General features: G+C 33.5%; 3 protein-coding genes across 4 annotated transcripts; 1 reads left to right on the forward strand and 2 right to left on the reverse strand.

The window, feature by feature from the left end:
• The first annotated feature begins 352 nt into the window (after positions 1-352).
• On the forward strand, positions 353-1938 carry GATA9 (GATA transcription factor 9). The gene is given in 3 exon segments (XM_028046647.2): positions 353-743; positions 1027-1666; positions 1669-1938. Coding segments are annotated over 3 exon segments (945 nt in total). The 5' UTR covers positions 353-470; the 3' UTR covers positions 1701-1938.
• Positions 1939-6357: 4419 nt separating this feature from the next.
• On the reverse strand, positions 6358-10419 carry LOC114162113 (protein NONRESPONDING TO OXYLIPINS 2, mitochondrial). 2 transcript variants are annotated; one of them, XM_028045892.1, is made up of 3 exons: positions 10156-10419; positions 9949-10070; positions 6358-6636 (listed from the first exon to the last, which is right to left on the reverse strand). In XM_028045892.1, exons 1-3 carry the CDS (start codon positions 10290-10292, stop codon positions 6611-6613), a joined length of 285 nt encoding a protein of 94 aa, XP_027901693.1. In that variant the 5' UTR covers positions 10293-10419; the 3' UTR covers positions 6358-6610. The 2 variants fall into 2 exon arrangements, with proteins under 2 accessions (XP_027901693.1, XP_027901692.1); XM_028045891.1 differs by having other exon boundaries at positions 9884-10070.
• Positions 10420-12857: 2438 nt separating this feature from the next.
• LOC114162528 (Peptidyl-tRNA hydrolase II (PTH2) family protein) lies at positions 12858-15902 on the reverse strand. Its single transcript, XM_028046449.2, has 8 exons — positions 15629-15902; positions 15108-15314; positions 14596-14656; positions 14409-14445; positions 13796-13873; positions 13633-13705; positions 13380-13419; positions 12858-13167 (listed from the first exon to the last, which is right to left on the reverse strand). Exons 1-8 carry the CDS (start codon positions 15668-15670, stop codon positions 13118-13120), a joined length of 588 nt encoding a protein of 195 aa, XP_027902250.1. The 5' UTR covers positions 15671-15902; the 3' UTR covers positions 12858-13117.
• Between the last annotated feature and the right edge of the window lie 2314 nt (positions 15903-18216).

Consider the following 18216-nt stretch of genomic DNA (forward strand, 5'->3'; position numbering starts at 1 on the left):
TTATTTTTTTCTGTTATGTAAGAGTAACGCAAGAAGAGATAGAGAAGAACCCTACACTAAGAAAAGCAGAGAGAAAACTTAGAAAACCAAAACTGAGTTCAAAAGAAAAAGAAAAGGTAATACCAAATAACCAAAGTAACTTGAATCACAAATTCTTGCAGTTTCTTTTAACTCAATTAAAGCCTCTTATTATTTATATTTTACGCTTTATTATTTTTAGGACAGGAGACTTTTTTTTTTTTTTTTTTTACATTGGCAAAAGGAAAAATAATAATAAATAATTAAAAAAAAAGAGTAGTCCCATATAGGTGTCCGTTTGTCCCCTTTAAACGCAAATAAACCCTCTTCTGCTTTTCTCTCTCACCACTCAAAACCACAACTTTGTCACACTTTGTGTCTCCAACTCCCTATACTTTCTCACTTCACCTTCTTCATAATTTTCTTTCAACCCACCACAACAACCAGAAGCCATGGAAGCACAAGAGTTCTTCCAGAACTCCTTCTACCCTCAATTCCCCTCCGACAACATAACTGCCTCCAACACCAACGCCTCCACCACCGACCACTTCATCGTCGAAGACTTCTTCGACTTCTCCAACAGCGACGAGGCCCCCCTTGTCGACGCCACCTTTGACTCTCTCCCCACTGACCACTCTTCCGCCGTAACCAACCTCGACAGCACCACCAACAACTCCAATTTCTCAGCCGCCGACGGTCATTTCTCCGGTGACCTCTCCGTCCCGGTACACACGTGTCTCTAAACTCTATACATGTGTTATGCTAACAAATGCAATTGCTGCCTATGTGTAACTTCTACACCCAAAAATTTTAAATTTACTAAATTTAATTATTTCTTTTTCCCAATTCTCATGCCACGTCCAATCAATACAACAAATTCTTGTCCTTATTACATACTTCTTTTTCGCTTTTGTTAATGTTGCAATTTCGTTTTCTTTCACTGATATTATATTTTTTTAAAATAAAAAAATTAATTAATCAACTCTGTGTGTGTGTGTGCGCGCACAGTATGATGATCTTGCTGAATTGGAATGGCTGTCGAAATTCGCGGAGGAGTCGTTTTCCAGTGAGGATTTACAGAAGCTGCAGCTGATATCCGGTGCCGGAGTGCAAAAGGACACCGCATCGGAAACACGAGAGCCGAACCCGGGTGTGTTCAACCCGCAAGTATCAGTTCGGGGCAAGGCGAGGAGTAAGCGGAGTCGTGGGCCCCCATGCAATTGGTCCTCTCGACTGGTCGTCCTCTCTCCGAACAACACCATGTCTTCGGAGTCTTCTCATTCAGACACCGGTAAGAAGGTGGCCCCGCGGAGGAGGGATGTGAGCGACGGCAGCAGCGAGGGCCGGAAATGTCTGCATTGCGCAACGGACAAAACGCCACAGTGGCGAACCGGTCCCATGGGCCCGAAAACACTTTGCAATGCATGCGGCGTGAGGTACAAGTCCGGCAGGCTGGTGCCGGAGTACAGGCCCGCCGCAAGCCCAACTTTTGTGCTGACAAAACACTCGAACTCTCACCGGAAAGTGTTGGAGCTGCGACGGCAGAAGGAAATGGTGAGGGTCCAGCAGCAGCAGTTGCTCCATCTGCAACATCAGCAGAACATGATGTTCGATGTTCCATCCAACGGTGAGGATTACTTGATCCACCAGCAATGGGCTCCCACTTCACACACCTCATCTAATCTCCTGCTAGACTAGGAAAGTTCCGGTGGAGCCGAGCTTCGGGTATTTTGTAGCTACCTTAATTTCCTACCTAATTTTTCTAGGGATTTATTTTATTTCTTTTCTTTTTCTGTAATTTCAAATTTTTCACTTTATGCTATATGTAGACTGCTCTCATGTTTCTTCAAGTCATTTTGACAGACTTGAAAACTCCCAAAACTCAGAATTTCCCCAATTCATATCTTTTTTCTCTTTAAACTATGTTATAGTTGGGTAATATATATCAATAGAAATAATAATATTGAACTATAACTTAATACTTTTTGTGTCTTTTATGTTTAAGCACAGTTTGTACTATGTTTGTAAATAAGACTGGTATTTGAAGAAAAATTAATTGAAGTGTTTAATACTACTAGTAGGTAATAAGAGTTGCTTTTCTATGGACCACTTTAAGAAAGTCTAACTCAATTTTCCGGCACACTGTTAACAATGTCCAAGCAATTAAATACTTGAGCTACCACTGTACGGTACGAAACCTCCTAAGTTTGTAATGTAGAGGAAAAACAGCAAAAAAATAAATAATATATTGTTTGTGTGCTCTATATTTCATGTGATTAAAGGAGGATAAGCATTAGAATGACATAGAAGTTGCAAATTAAATAAAAAAAATTGAATAAAAAACAAAGAAAAAGAAGATGTGACGACATTTTAGTAATAGGTGAATGATAAAAATCGCATGCAATTTGCAAATACATCGATCTCGCATCCATTCATGTCAGGGCATTATTGGTGGCAAATCTATGCACCAGTCATGTTTCTGAGTCGTCAGCATAAAATTTTCATTTTTTGGTAAATGTTCCTTTCTCCTATTTTGCCAGTGTCTTTTTTCAAATAAATCTTTCAGTATAATTGTTATTTATTGCTGCCAGTTATTTTTTATATACCTATATTATATCATCATATCGAACTAATTACTGTTAAAATTATAATTCATGTATATTTATTTTCTCTTTGTCTTCTTTAAATCATCCCGGTTTATAATTTTTTGACTAGAACTATAGTTATTGTTATACATAAGATTTGTCTTGTGAGAATGATTAAATGTTTTTTTTTTTTCCAATAGTTATGGTATGTACCAAATAAGTTGTAATCCTAATAGTACTTGTTAGAGTCAATGATGATTCCAAAGGTCAAAACTCCATTGAAAACTTCATCAAAATGACGCCCCACCAAACTAAGAATCCCGAGTTACATTATAAGGTTTGAGAATATTCAACAATTAGTTCATTTTCTAGTTTTTTCTTCTTTTTTACGAATAATGTGGTTCACTCGCATTTATTAATGTGGTGTTATATAAATAAGTATTTCTAATGTAAAATATTTAGTATAATTCTATTCTATTGCAAATAAGGTCATTTTATTGGTATGATAATAGAAGAGTATTATCGAGGTATTGTCTATTTTGAAACAGTGTGAAGCTCCGTCATAGTTTTGTTCTTAAAAAACATCTTGGAGGGTGGAGAGAAGTAGGAATATTTAAATTGTGTTTGACCTTAACTCCTCAATGATGTGAGACTTATTGGGTGTACCGGAACAAACCCCCCAGTCGAGGGCAAAGAAAGTTGAAGGGGAACTATCAGTCTTCACGGTGAACGCCAATATTCCGATTCTATAAGCTTAACTTAATTTTTCTTAGAATAGCAATAATAACTTCAATCAAAAAATATGAAAACACTAAGCAAAAATCTCTTTCATAGACTGATTTTACTGAATTGATTGATCAAATCAGCTCACTCTCAGTTACATCAACAGATTTTTAGAATTATAATCGATAACCAAGGTATTTAAATCTAAACTTGCAAGGTATTCCATACGTTTTACAAATATTAATTATTTGAAAAAGCATTGCACTTATTAACTAATGTGTAAGATAAAACATACGTTAGAAGAGAAGTAGTGGATTAAACAAGAAGAAAATCTCTATAAGATTGATGAAAAACAATTATACAGAGAACTAACATGGGAAGAAGTGAAAAAGGTTCCCTCTGTGAAACACTAAACAGACATGAGATAGATATGTGAATGAACCATCATCACACACTGCAATAGTAAATAAAAATGTAAGAGTAAAAGTTGGTTTTGTTGTTAAGAGTGTGTGTGAGTGGTTGAAGTATAATAGGTTGAATTGTGATGCACGTGAAGGAATTTGTTCTTGCTTGGTCTGAACCCAGTTCGTAATGCATGTGACAGAAGATGGAAAAAGGAAACTTCACAGCCATTTCTCCACCCCCATCACTCCCATGTGATCCATCTATTTTGAACTAATTAGGTGATTGGGTAAGTAATGAAATCGAGAAAAAAGAATTTTCATGAATGCATTTTATATAATTGTGGGAGTGTATGTACGACCTCAGACAACACAAATCCAGAGGACTATTATATAATACAACATTACTTTATCAAGATAACGTCTTCCCATTAATGTTAATTGCATTGTATACTGTGTTATTATATTACTCATTTCAATAGCTAAATATGAATCTTCTTCTCTTCTTTTTTTTTTTTTTTTCCTTTTTCTTTTGCTTGAAATTGTAGGTTGCGTGTTTTGTTCAGTCAATATATTATAAAAAGTCTCAAAAGAATATGCAGAGAATAAAGCAAAAAAGAAAAGGGAAGAAGAGGGTTATTTAATTTACCCCAATCTTATTTATAAACAAAAGCTCGACTATATTAAATTAATTAGCAGTGCATTATTAGACTGAGAGGAAGCTAAGATTGCGGTGGTCACATGACACTGAACAAGATCACCATACCAATGAGTGATGTATCCATACACTCTACTATACGTATACTTCTATGGCAAATACGTAGTCACAGGACTCAACCCTCCAAAAAAAAGGTCCTCTTCACTCACACTACCTTCATGCATTTATTTAAGGCCACCACGTATGTTGTTTTCGATTGTCTCTTTGCTCAGATTGAATTCGGAATTTTTTTTTTCTTCCTCATGCATTCTGAACTTCATTTCTCATGAAACATTTTAAAATGGAGCAAAAACGAAATTGCAATAACTTAGTGAGAATAATTTTGTGAATTAGATAAGCTTATATGATTGGTTAGTTAATTAATTGTGCAATTAAAGTAATAGTAGCTCTGATAAAGATTCTTTGACAAGCCATTTTCATGAAAAACTAAGTCAGTTGTTAACTGGAGAAATCAATAAAAAAATAACAACTGAGTTTTTTTGCCCTATAATACTCTAGGATTTTGGTGTGTATGTTTGTTACTGTTGAGGGTATTTTTTTTTTAATCTTAACGGGTCAAAAACAAATTATTCACGTGTCTGGACCTCACCTCCCACACAAGCCCAACCTAATGAAACTAGGATTTTTCTTCTTCTCTCACACTCATAATGTAAAAATTAGAGAAAAAAAAAATGAGACTTGATTATACGTAATTCAAAATTTATATTTTTCATTCAAAATTTATACTAGCCCAAATTTAACCTATGATTTGGACAGATTTTGATATAAAAGGTTGGTTAAATAAAATATTGAATATGGTATAAATAAATGAGCGTTCTTAAATGTGATAATATAAATAAATGAGAAGGCCATATTTTGTAAATAAAAAAAAAGTAAGGTTAGATATTGATGTCTCCTTAGCTAAGCCATACACATCTTTGACCAAGCTTCATGCAGAAACAACAAGAAGTTGCTTGAATATTTACTATTTAGAATATTAAGATCATGGCTAGCTACATGCCATGCCATGCCATGCCATACCATACCATACGCATAGTGGCATTTAAATCTGAAAGTCTTCCAACAAAAAATAATACTGTTCAACTGCATGAGCATGGGGTAGTATTTGCCATGTTCATCGATACTTTATTCTATGCTCTCTTTCATAATAACCACAACACCCTCCATATTGCTTCAACAAATATCTAATGCATTAAATAAACAAGAATATCAGAAGACACGTTAGGAGGATAAAAAATTGTGTTTTGTGTAGTTTAGGAACATTTAATATTCTTGCTTAGAGTGTCCGTAGTAAAATAAAAAACTTGATTCAACATTTGTTCATTAAGTATCTGTTAATAAGAATTTTCTACACACTGAATTATAATGACGATAATTAACTCTCTGAATTAAGTTCACATTTTTACGTGTAATTAAGTTAACTAAAACCCAACTCTACCCTTAAGCGCTCCTCTGTAATCATTATATTAAAGTGTTGAAAAGAAAAAACATAGGAAAGTAAAGTGACAAGAGTTGCGTGTATTATTAGGCATTTTGGATAAATAAAGTAGTAGAGGCTACGAGGTACGAAGGAGTGAGGCTCTCACATGCTCATGTATGGTTCTGACGGAGACATAGTCTCTTTCGTCAAGGCTGTTATCACAGAAGATGGAGACATGTCATTGTTTGTCTACACTTCACTTTATTTACCTGCACATCATGTCCCCAAATAGCTATACTCAACATAATTTTCTAACTCCACTTCTCAAACGTCGGTTCTCACATACATACATATCATCATCATACACACACGCTTTATCTCAATTAATCAACCCTGAACTGCACTTATTATTGATGAGGGAAGTGAATGCACTGATTCTAATGCTATTGCTAACAAGTTCAGGAACATGCATGAGCAGAAATGATGACCAGGTGAATCAGAAATTTTTTTGTTTTTTATTCACCAACTGAGGTTGGCATAGGTTGATCTGATACAATTTGCACTGGAATGATCAAACATTTTATGGGAACCGTTGCAACAGACACAAGAAGTTCAAAGGATTCTCCCAATATACTTGATATAGTGAAGTGTCTAGAAAACTTGAAAACAGTTAACATGTAGAGCATCCCTGCAAAGCAAATAATGTCTCTAATCTGCCCATCAATAATATAGTCTTCAAAACCTCTTATCGCGGGGTGCTGAGACCCATTTCTGAGAAAATTTGAAAAGAATAATACGTAAGCACAGGAATAGAATAATAACTCAGTAAAGCAAGGGACGTTTAACATAAACAGTACCACAGCAAAACTACAAAGCCTCGCAGTTCGTGAAAAAATGGCTGTGAAAAAAGGCTGAAGCTTGAAGGTAATAAACGTACAAGGAAGCAGCAGGCAGCCAGAAATTGAGCGGGAATATATACAATTAAGTGTTGCATCCTTTGGTTTTACATCCCAGATGAATTATTTTGTTCACATCCCAGATGTGGTTTTACACACTTACTGAGAACTTAATAGTTTTTAGCTTCTACGTTCCAAATACCATTTCTTACTTTTGAATGGGTTTCCAAATGCTATTTATCACATCACATGGATGAAACTAATGAATTTCAAGCATAGCGTTGATGTCACCTAAGTTGTTTATTCAGAGAACGCTTAGGAAAAGTGTGATTGTGTATGACAGAAACAGGGTCAGAATTATAGAGAAAATGAGAAAAGTCCCCTGAATTTAGTATGATCACGCTCACAGAGATTTGGCAGTCTGCACTTTCCAGTGTCCAAAGGCCCTAACCCTTCTCAATTGAAAGGATACCCTTTCTCTGGATCCTCCGTCCCATTTATAACCAACAGCATGCCTTACTCCGTATTGTCCAATCCCCTAATTACAAAAAACTAACTGAATCTAACAATTAACTAAGACCTTTAACTAACATGTACTAAATAGCAATGACTCATGTCATTTGGAGGGAGGGAGAGTTGCAATCTCCCCTCACTCTTGTGGAAATCAGAATTTTAGTAAAACCATAAGTGTTCTCTGGCCACACCTTGATCTAAGTGGTCTTCTGTTCCAGTCTGTCGTATGTTCTCTCAGCCCTCAGTTATTGTTGTGTCCCTTTATTCTCTCTAATTTGATTACCCTTTTGTTGCAGTATATTCTACATTCTGAAACAGGTTATTCAAGATTCATCTTTCTCTACAGTGTCTTCTCTATTTTACCATTTTTTAATTCTCTAATTTGGGTTTTAATATTTAAACATTTATAAACTAACATGTATAATATAATTTTTTTAGTTCATACAATTCAATACCTAACCTAATCGCAGTGTAGCAGCCCCACTATAGAATTTCAGTGTTTTCCTTCCCAAGGTTGGTTGGTAACTGTACTGAGCAGTTCTTTATTTAGTGTGAACTATAAAAAATGAAATACAAACGACGCCTTTGAAATGGCAGAAAGGTTTCACTACGATGAGTTGCTACGTACAGAAGTTCTACCCAATAATATGGATAATCCACTATGTATACTTATGACTTTCTAGATAGGAAGAATAAAATGCAATAATATGAATCAAAAGCTCAGATCTTCGTTTAACAAAAAATATTTTATTGCTTCAAATGTGGTCTGTTGTACGTACCTTGATATCATTTAGGTACAGATCATATCCTTAATTATACAACCTAAGTAATCGGTTCCTACTCAAATTCAAGAGAAACAGTGAGGGGATTTGGAATGGCAACTTGGTGGTGAACATGTGTGCAATAATTTGCAATGGATAAATCAACGGCTTTCCAGGTTCATATGCATGACCTTTGAAAGTGACAGTCAACAAAGCACAAACAACTTATGGAGTGTTTGTTTTTGTGTTGGAGAGGCCACAGCTCAGGTTATAGGATATGTTTTGCATGAAAAGATCTAAAGATCATTTGACAAATTCAGAACCCAAACTTCTTGAGTCTTTTGAGCCCCTCAACCTGGAAGCAACATTTTGCTGCTTTTGCATTGAGTAAAATATGGCTTTGGTGTATTGATAAAAAAATTCTTCTTAAATTGATATTATCTTACTGTTTCAATAATATCAAACAAAAATAATATCCTTTATAGCAAATATAGATCTCAAAGTGACTTCTGATCAACACTATCAAGACAACATTCGTCATAAAAGTCATTTGCCAAATAAATGTTTCCAAATATAGTGCACATTCGGATTCATATTAAATCATCCAAAATCATGTTGAAATAACAACTGATGTAATTTTACAAAAATGTTCATATGTTTAGTCTGACTTCAAGTTGTTGATTACGGGACCAACATTAATTGAGTTGAGGTAACTTTAGAAAGCTTTTGTGTTGGATAAAAATACTTTAAGAGTTTTACTACTAACTAGCTTTTAGAATAAAAGTCAAACATAAATCACTTCACTTTAAAATCAGTTTTGTGAGTTCATTTAGGGTGTGTTTGGTTCAGCGTTAGAGAATTGATTCCAGCTGAATCAATTCTCCAACGCAGAAGTAATAATTAGTTGCTTCTCATTCAACGTGAATTTTTTACTCTTCAATTGACTTTGGAAACCAAACACGTAGTGATTCTGTGTTAGAAAATCAATTCTAATCGATTCTACATCAATTTGACACAGAACCAAACACACACTCAAACTCACATAAATCCATTCACCCAATTCCCCATTTTAACCAAAATCAATTTTAGAAAACAATGCTCATTTAAAATAAAGTTTATAAACTCCAATTTAAACACAGCCTTAATGCTACAACTATACTGCAAACCAAGTGCTACACAGTGTGAATCAGTGAGAAAATAATAAAAGAAAATCACAAAAACATTATGAACAATGACATAGAATGAACTATCACAATGTAAAGTGATGATATTCTCCACCAAATATAAATTTCATTGCTCTACTGTTTTAATGCCGCTAAACTTCATTTTATTTACTTTCCTATCTGTTCTTCAATATGAATGTGGACACAGTAGTTTTGAGGCCGCTCCCTAGGCAAAACTACAATCTTATACAGGACAATGAATATGCGAGGTTAAGGCTGCGTACAATGACACCCCCCATTCCTTCACATAGAGAGGAGCCTCTGACACAAGAGTGCGTCAGTATTATTTAGTTTTTTATTCTCCGCAGATTATCAGTTGTTTACGATGACATCTGATTAACAATAGCTCACAGGCCACTTTCAAAGCAAAACTGCAATCTTGTATTGGTTAAAAACAACCTGATAGCAACTTCCTCTTGTTTTGCTAAAATAGAGACACAACAAGTTGCCTAATCATGAACAGAATGAAACAAGCACTGAGACTCTACGATGCATGATAAATAGGGATTTGGAAATTGGAACTCCACGAAATGAGAATGCGGTTAGTGTGAGAAAAATTCAGTATGCCTTAGTTTGATTGGGAAGATGGCATTAAGAAAAGAGGGGAAGTAGCAATGAAGCTTACAGAGAAAAAAGGGGTAAAAAAGAATTGGAGAAATCAAACTCCGGGGTTGGCACTGCAGAGCATACCCTGGGACAACGACCTCGACCTACTCGAATCGATGCCTAGACAAGAAGTGAGGCGCGCCGAGGACACCGCCGAGTGCAGCGGAAGCAGCGACTGCACGCAACCGAGCTCCCCACCCACCCGCCTGAACAAAAAAAAAAACGCAGAATAAACATAAAATCCAATTGGGTCAAAGAAAAAGGATCACTTCATAGGGGAAACGGACTTGCCTGGCCGTAACCGGAGAACGAGTTTTGAGAAGAAAAGCTGAGGCTGTGGGCTTGGAAGCTGGTTTTGTGATGGTGGATTTGATAAAGGACAATGCTGGTTGCGAAATAGATCTATAACGAGAAGCCATTGCAGCCATCCACCAAATTCCAGAGTTAGGGCTTTCACCGGTCACAGTTCAAGAAAGGGTTTTGCTGAGGGTTTTGTCCTTTTCACTGATATTTTTCTTGTTCTTGTTCTTCTATTTTTTCTTTTCTTTTTTTACTTTCTCCGTCCTCCTTTCTTTTGCATTTTAATGTAAAAGAGGAAAAAAATGAGGGAATTTGTAAGGGAGAAATGAAAAATAAATAAATAAATAACATGTCTTTGAGTTAAATAGTTGAGATTAGAGGTGTTATTTGTTCGTTTTAACGATAAGTAACATAAATAATTATTTTTTTATTTAAAAATCCAGTTGATCTCTAAACTCGTTATTATAGTTTTCTGTTTTAGGTTTAATAAGATAATTATTTAATTCTGATTCCCAAAATTTAAAAATTGTATGGTATAGTATTTAACATGAAACTACAATTACATTTTTTATTAAATGTAAAAATGTAAACTAAGGAGTTTTTCTTATAAAAATTAAAATAAAATGTAATATTTTCATATACTGTTAAATTGGACTTGTTCCACGAAAAAAAATACTTAAATTTGAATTTTGGAAATTAGAAAAATAAAAATATATATAAAGATATTTTAGTAAAGAACTAATTATTTGTTTATTAATATTAATCATTAATAAAATTAATAAAGTACTAATAATATAGTAATCCATATAATTACTTTTAACTTTTTTTTCTGACTTGCAAACCAAAAAACAAAAGATTACTTCTTTAGTTATCTTTATGATTGTCGATATGAAGTTTAATCCAATTAACCTGTTAAGATTTCAATTGTTGATTATCGGATTTAGCTATTATTAGGCTTGCCACTCAAAATTAAACAGATAATGTTTGGTTTACGATTAAATTAGTCTAATCTAACTAGAAAAAATTTCATGCATAAACTTGAATGTGTCAAGGTTTACTTTATAATTCTAAGGAAAAGCTGTCATTTTTTTTCTTCTCATTTTGGATAACACGATAGAAAACGAAACGAGTGTACTAAATATCAAAACTATGTTTATTATAAACTTATGTTTTTTCTCATAGAACTTCTAATTGTAAATTATTCTATCTTGAGCTCAATTTAAAATTAAAATGAATTCTACAATATCATGTTCGTTAGCATTCAACACATTCTTTTACAAAATATTTTATTTGACTCACAAATTTAGGGGAAAAAATGACCGTTAAAGAGCTTAAAATTTCTCTCTCTTTCATTTTTGTATCCAATAAATATTAGATTTTCTTTTTAATTTCAATGTTATCTTCATTGTAAATTACCCATTTGTCCTAATAATCTTAAGACGTGAATAATGTTTTTATTCATCATAACATTAATGAGTTTTGATGTTAGTCGTTACACAATATGAAAATTATCACTTTAATTTCACAAAAGACTTTTACTTTCTGCACGCTCAAAATTTCTTCGCACACCCTCCAACTTTTTTAAATGATCTCCCAATTGTTTATTCCAAAAACTTCCCTGAATAAATTTTCTAAAATAAGATTTTCGAAATAAAATCTCTAGAACAACCGAAATGCGTTCTAAATGAGTTTTTTGAAATAGAATTTCTAAAACAAAATATGCGTTTTAGAAAGAATCCATGAAATAAATTCTGGAAATAATTTTTCAAAACTAACTTTTTTTTCACATTCCCTCTCTCTTCTTCTTCCTCTGCAGCGATGAGGAGGACAGCAACAACAGTTGTGTGGTATGGAGCAACACGATATTATAGTTTTTTTTTTTTTTTTACGTTAGTGAGCAGGTGCAGTTAGTAATTGTATTCTAACTTTTACAATAACCTTTACAAAACTGATACAATAGGCTCAAGCAGCCCAAACCAGTTACAGGATGAATTAGTGAAAAACAAAGTTCTAACGGCTATGTTCATTACTTGTATTGCTGGACCACCATTGAAAAGAATTAAGCCAGAGTTTAACTTTCTCTTATCATTATTCAGCAACCTATGAACCTCAAGCTACACCAAGAAAGTTTATCTAAACGAACATCAGATATTTAATCAATCACACCATGGTACATTTAATCGACCTCAAGTACCAAATGTTATTAAATTTAAAAAAACTAAATATATCTTTTATCCCTTAACTTTCAGTAAATTTTGAAATTAGTTAATTTTAAAACTTTGAACCAATTTAATCTTTCATTTTTTAAAATATGTAAATTTAGTTCTTTTAATTAAATTTTATTAAGTTTATTTGATGTTCCGTACGTATTTTAGAATTATATTTGAGTTGTTTATACTGTTTGACACATTTTTGCTTTAATGTTAAGTCAAATACTATTATGAAACACGCTTGAAATGTTAAATAAACTTAACAAAATTTGATTAAAATGACTAAATTCACGTATTTCGAAAAACGAATAACTAAATTGATCTACAAAATTTCGAAATAGACTAATTTCAAAATTCGTTGAAAGTTAAGGACAAAAAACATATTTAACCCTTAAACTTATTATGCTATTACTTAATCTTAAACTTAATTTAACTTTCTGTCAAATGACATAATAAGCATAAAATATATTTATACTTTTGATATAGTAAATACTTTATTTTTAAAAGAAAAAATCAACTTTTGAAAACTTAACCAGGATGAGACTGATTAAACTGTCCTACAACAATTCTATACAATAACAAATAAATAGTTTTTGTTCATCATGGTAGAAAGGATGATGAAATTCATGCAACTACACCTAATGGACACAAGCATACCATAGCCATATAACGCGTTAGAACACAATACCAAGTAGCAACAAGCTCAGGTATTTATAATATTAGGACATGCTTCTGGAATGCTGTCAAAGCAGGGGCAATCTACCAGTCACCGCATCCACAGATGATTTTGGTCCTGACAAAAAATGCAGCAATATGTAAAGGCATTCCATCAGAAAGCAGCACATTACAAAAGCTGTCAACAAAGAACAAAGGTAGCAACTTTGAAAAACATCAGCATCAAATTCAAGACTGTGACATTCAACTGTTCAATTAACTACAGAAGCATTTGGATTTTCTTGCACATGTTTTTGGTCTTACATGGCATACAAGCAACAAGAAGCTTACCAGGTCCAACAGCAAGAACAGTTTTTGATCCTGCCAAAACCTGAACATATAGAAGCATTAGCAATGATACTATCAAAAGACACAATGTGAGGACGTGAGATGATGAAAGCAAACCCTTCAAAAATCAATGATATTGCATTGCGAAGTTAGTATTAACAATTACACAAGGAGAGTTCGTCCGTCACTAGGTGTCAACTCTATGCTAGACCTATAAGGTGATTACTTTCACTTTTAGCCAAATATGAAGTATTACCTGTGTTCTTCCTGCGTCAGCAACAACAAATGTAGGAAGGCCAATACTCTCAGCTGTTTCCTTTAGTTTATTCCTGATCCAAAGAGAAGTCATCAATGCAATGTAGGTCTTGTTCTACTGAACAAGTGAATTAACAGTATCCAGATTAAAATCAGATGTTTACATCTCTTGTTGATTCCTGCAAGTCACAACAATTTTGGGCTGGCCACACTGTTCCCATTGTCTCAGAAGAGACCGGTCACTGCAAAAGTACAAGGTGCTCAAGTTTATTACAACAATAAACTTGCTGGTAGAATTTATTATATCAAAGAATATGTAGCCTGAATGAACTTAAGTTTTAACATATAATAATATGGCTACGAAGTATAGCAAAATCACAGGTATGAAATAATCATCATTTTCATGTTCAATATGAAATGTTTAAAACTAAACATGTCAACTTCCTATTTTCATTTGCTTTAAGGTAAGGGAAGTTATCTCCTTGAGTATAACCAACTTTACAGTATGTATCTAAAAAAACTGACAAGCATGTCATCCCAGCACAGGATTATGTGAAGTCACTGCCATAACGGCCATCATGCAGAGCCTACAAAAATTGTCCTGAAGGTTTAACAACATGGCACGGTCTTTTAAACATTATGTTAACCTAGATGTCGTCTTGTTTCTTCATGAAGGAGATGTTGGTAGGTGGATTCGTAGGACTCACAAGGACCACTAATCAGAAATCTAGAAGATGCCCAATGCTTTGAAATGGACACTTGTCAGAACAAAAGTACCTTTGCATTAACTCAGCATACATGCCAGTTGCAGCATCTGCAACAAAATGTGAATGAAAAGGCATAAACTAAGAAACTTAAAGGAGGCAAAAGGGAGTAATAAGGAAATTTGTAATGGTGAAAGGAGACTCTTGACAAATTTGAGATAAACAACACTTCAAAAGTTAACAATAGTTTGATATCTTACGAGCACATTGAGATGCAATCTTTCCAGATTTCATCTTCAAGTCTTGTCGAACGACCAGAACCTGACAGAAAACCGTGCACTTTTTAAAATCAGAAGTGTTTTTTGTACATAAAAAATGGTAGATGTTTATTAAAAAGAATGCATGTACCATCTATTTACCCTGGCCATGAAATTTTTTGAAACAGAAGAGGAGTTCAATTAATCTAATTACTGAGTAATTACATTCATGGATACAAAAAACTTTGTATACACTGCTGCTTCATATTACTCTAAAAAAGTAAAAAAGAAAATATAAACTTGTTCCTGAGTTTTGTTCAGTGATTCTGCAGAGAGAACTATTCACATGTAATCATCAATGATTAAACAAGTTCATTCGGCAAACTTTCCTCCTAATTGAGAAAAAGCAGATGGATAGTAAGGGAACAATTTCAATCATGCATGTCCTTCCGATAAAGAAGAATGACTTGCTTATATGATGTACAGATAGTGGCTAATGTGATGAAATGACAAACCATTTTAAGTTCTCGGTCACCATTGCTGGAGACTGAAAGTTGCTCTTGAAGCTTGGTAGATGACAATTGTTTCTTGGGCAAGTGATTTCTACTGGGCTTTGTTAAATCTAACAACAACCCAACAATGAAACCTATAACAAGACCTGGAATGAAGTTCTCTGCCTTGAAACTCACTGCTAACCATTCTCCTTTTTGTTTCTGTTGTTGCTACACAAACAACACCAAGAACACTCAGGCAAAAAAATAGCATATTCAAGGTAAATAGCGTATCAAAACTCACAAAATAGAATTGACATGGTTCCCAATATATAAGGGGTAAAAAGAAGTAACTCAAAGATTGGAATTTTGGACCACCCCTGGGGGAGAGGTGCATGGTTGTTCGATAGGATGGTGGAACATTTGTATATCAAATACGCGTTAAAAAATGAATTACCCTAAATAGACTATGAGGGTTTTGTTCAGTTGTTGGGACAAAAACCACAAAAGAAGACAGATGAGGGAAGTGAAAGACATTAACTAACCTTATCCCGAGGTTGATTAGAATTTAGGATTGAAGAGAACATTGAGTTTTTGCAGTGAAGGAAGAAGGAACATGAATGGGTAATTTTTGAATGTTTGAAACTGAAAATCTTAGTCTTAGATCAAAAGGGTAAGCGAATTTTGAGAAGATGAACATTTACTGGTGGCTGCTTTGGCCAGTGGAGAGACCATGCCGCATTTGAAATTAAGGATTGAGTTTTTTTAAGGAAGAGAAGGTTTAATGGTTATGAACTTATGCTTCGGTGTATACTTTTTGTTTTCTCACCTTTAAATTTTTATTTTTTAATCAATTTAAAGTCTTATAACTTTCAGGGTGATAAAGATTAACAGATTTGCAGTGTTGTTTTTTCTTAGTTTTGATAGTGGATGATGCACCCGTTCTCTTTTCTGTTATTAGTTTATTCATATTATCTGAAATTTTTATCTTAATCGTTAACACCTTTCTTGGTTCTGTATTATTTTAATGTTTAAACACTAATCTTTTATGAAGTAAGTTTTATTCAAAAATCATTCCAAAATACTAGCTAAAAGTACGTGAATAACTAATAAAAAATCTTTTGCTTTTATATAATATAAAAAATATAATGCTTAATTATTAATTTAATCCTTCTATTTATTTTATTGATTCGGTTCATTTTGATTTTTTATTATTTTTGGATTCAATTTAAACATTCAATTTTTTAAGAAAATTCAATTTAGTTTTCTTATTATTTTTAATTCAATTTAGTTTTCTTTTAGTTAAAACGATCAAATTTTATCTTATTCAATTTGAGACAAAATTAATAATTAAGTTTAATTACGACATATATCTACATGTTAAAATAATTTTTTAGAATTTATATATCAAATCATTCTCGAATTATTTTAAGTCGCTAATTACTCTAAAGTCCACTTTTTTTAAAAAAAAAAAATTTGGGTCTGGTTTAATTAAAGGGTCCAAGGTCAGTCCACTTATCTTCCCAGAACCCTTCCAACTTACTCACTTACTTCCATTTTGTCTCCTTTTTTCTAAAACAGTTCATTTTCTATCTTCCCTTTCTGAAGTAGAAGCTAAGCTATGACAGTTGGAAAACCCTTTTCCGAGCTAGCAGAAAGTTCCTTCCTCCAAGTAAGTCAATCTCCAACCTCTGTTCCATTTTCGTTTTAATATTCTGGAGCTATAGTTCCACTTCAATTCTTGTATGGAGATTCACTCTCCCTTCCTGTGCCTTGTGTTTTTCAGCTCTGTAGTTGTTTCTGGATCTGTAGTACCTTTCCCTTAGGTTTTTTTTTTTTTTTTTTTTTTCTGAGTTAACATTTGTCAAGGTAAGGGAACCTAGGGCTTTAAAACTTTTTTTTAAGTGTCTTGCATGTTTTGGTTTTGAATTGTGTTTAAAATGTTGGCTTGATGTTCGAGGTTGTGTTTTTTAGTTTTGTTGTTTGGGATTTTGGGTTTTTGCATGCTGAAACTAGTGAAAACCTGCTATTATCTATGAAGCCTGGATACGGACATGGATACGACACGAACACGAAGATACGACTAAATTGAAAAACATAGGACACGAGATACAACGTGTATATACATATTATTTTCAAACTTTCAACTAAAACATTGTCAACTAACACAGAAATGAATCTAATTTATCTATCTCATCTAAAAAAAAGTGAAAAGTAGTGATCATATAATACTTTTCCCTTAACTTTTTTTGCTGAGTTAACCTTTGTCAAGGTAAGGGAAGTTGGGGCTTTAAAACTTTTTTTTTTAAGTGTCTTGCATGTTTTGGTTTTGAATAGTGTTCAAAATGTTTGTTTGATGTTCGAAATTGTGTTTTTTAGTTTTGTTGTTTGGAATTTAGGGTTTTTGCATGCTAAAATCAGTGAAAACCTATTATTCTAGCTTAAGCGAGAACTTTTAGCTTAAGCGAAATCAGCTAGCTTAAGCGAGAATTTTTAGCTTAAGCGAGAATTTCTAGCTTAAGCAAGATCAGTCTAATTTAAGCGAGATCAGTCTAGCTTAAGTGAGATCTGTCTAACTTAAGCGAGAATTTCTAGCTTAAGCGAGATCAGTCTAGCTTAAGCGAGATCTGTCTAACTTAAGCGAGAATTTCTAGCTTAAGTGAGATCAGTCTAGCTAAAACAAGAATTGGTGCAGAATTTTAATTCCTTTACTTTAACTTGTGATTGACTGAGTTAATGTTGAAAATATGATGTATGAAGTTATGCATGAATAATATGACATTTTTTTGACCTGGACTTGATGTGTTTAGCTTGGGATGATAATTATTTTGAGATAACATGTGGAATGTAGATGGTAAAAGAGTTTCAAGGGAAATTCTTGGCTATTGTGTGGTTAGTGTATGCCTTGATATAGGAGATGTCTAGATAAAAAAAGTATTATGAACTCTAATAATCACTCACACTCACGTAGAGTAGAGTGATTATATGGTGAGAGTGGTAGAAGATCTTAGTCTTGGGAGGTGTTTGATCTTACGACATGTTGGGATTAACCTTGTGATTGATTGTGTGATAACTCCTTGTTGCTAGACTCTGCAGAGTTTAGAAATCAATGTAGGTGCATACTTCCTTATAA

Source organism: Vigna unguiculata, chromosome 9, assembly GCF_037176805.1.
Source record: "Vigna unguiculata cultivar grain cowpea cultivar isolate G323 ecotype 2 chromosome 9, ASM3717680v1, whole genome shotgun sequence".
Classification (NCBI taxonomy): Eukaryota; Viridiplantae; Streptophyta; class Magnoliopsida; order Fabales; family Fabaceae; genus Vigna; species Vigna unguiculata.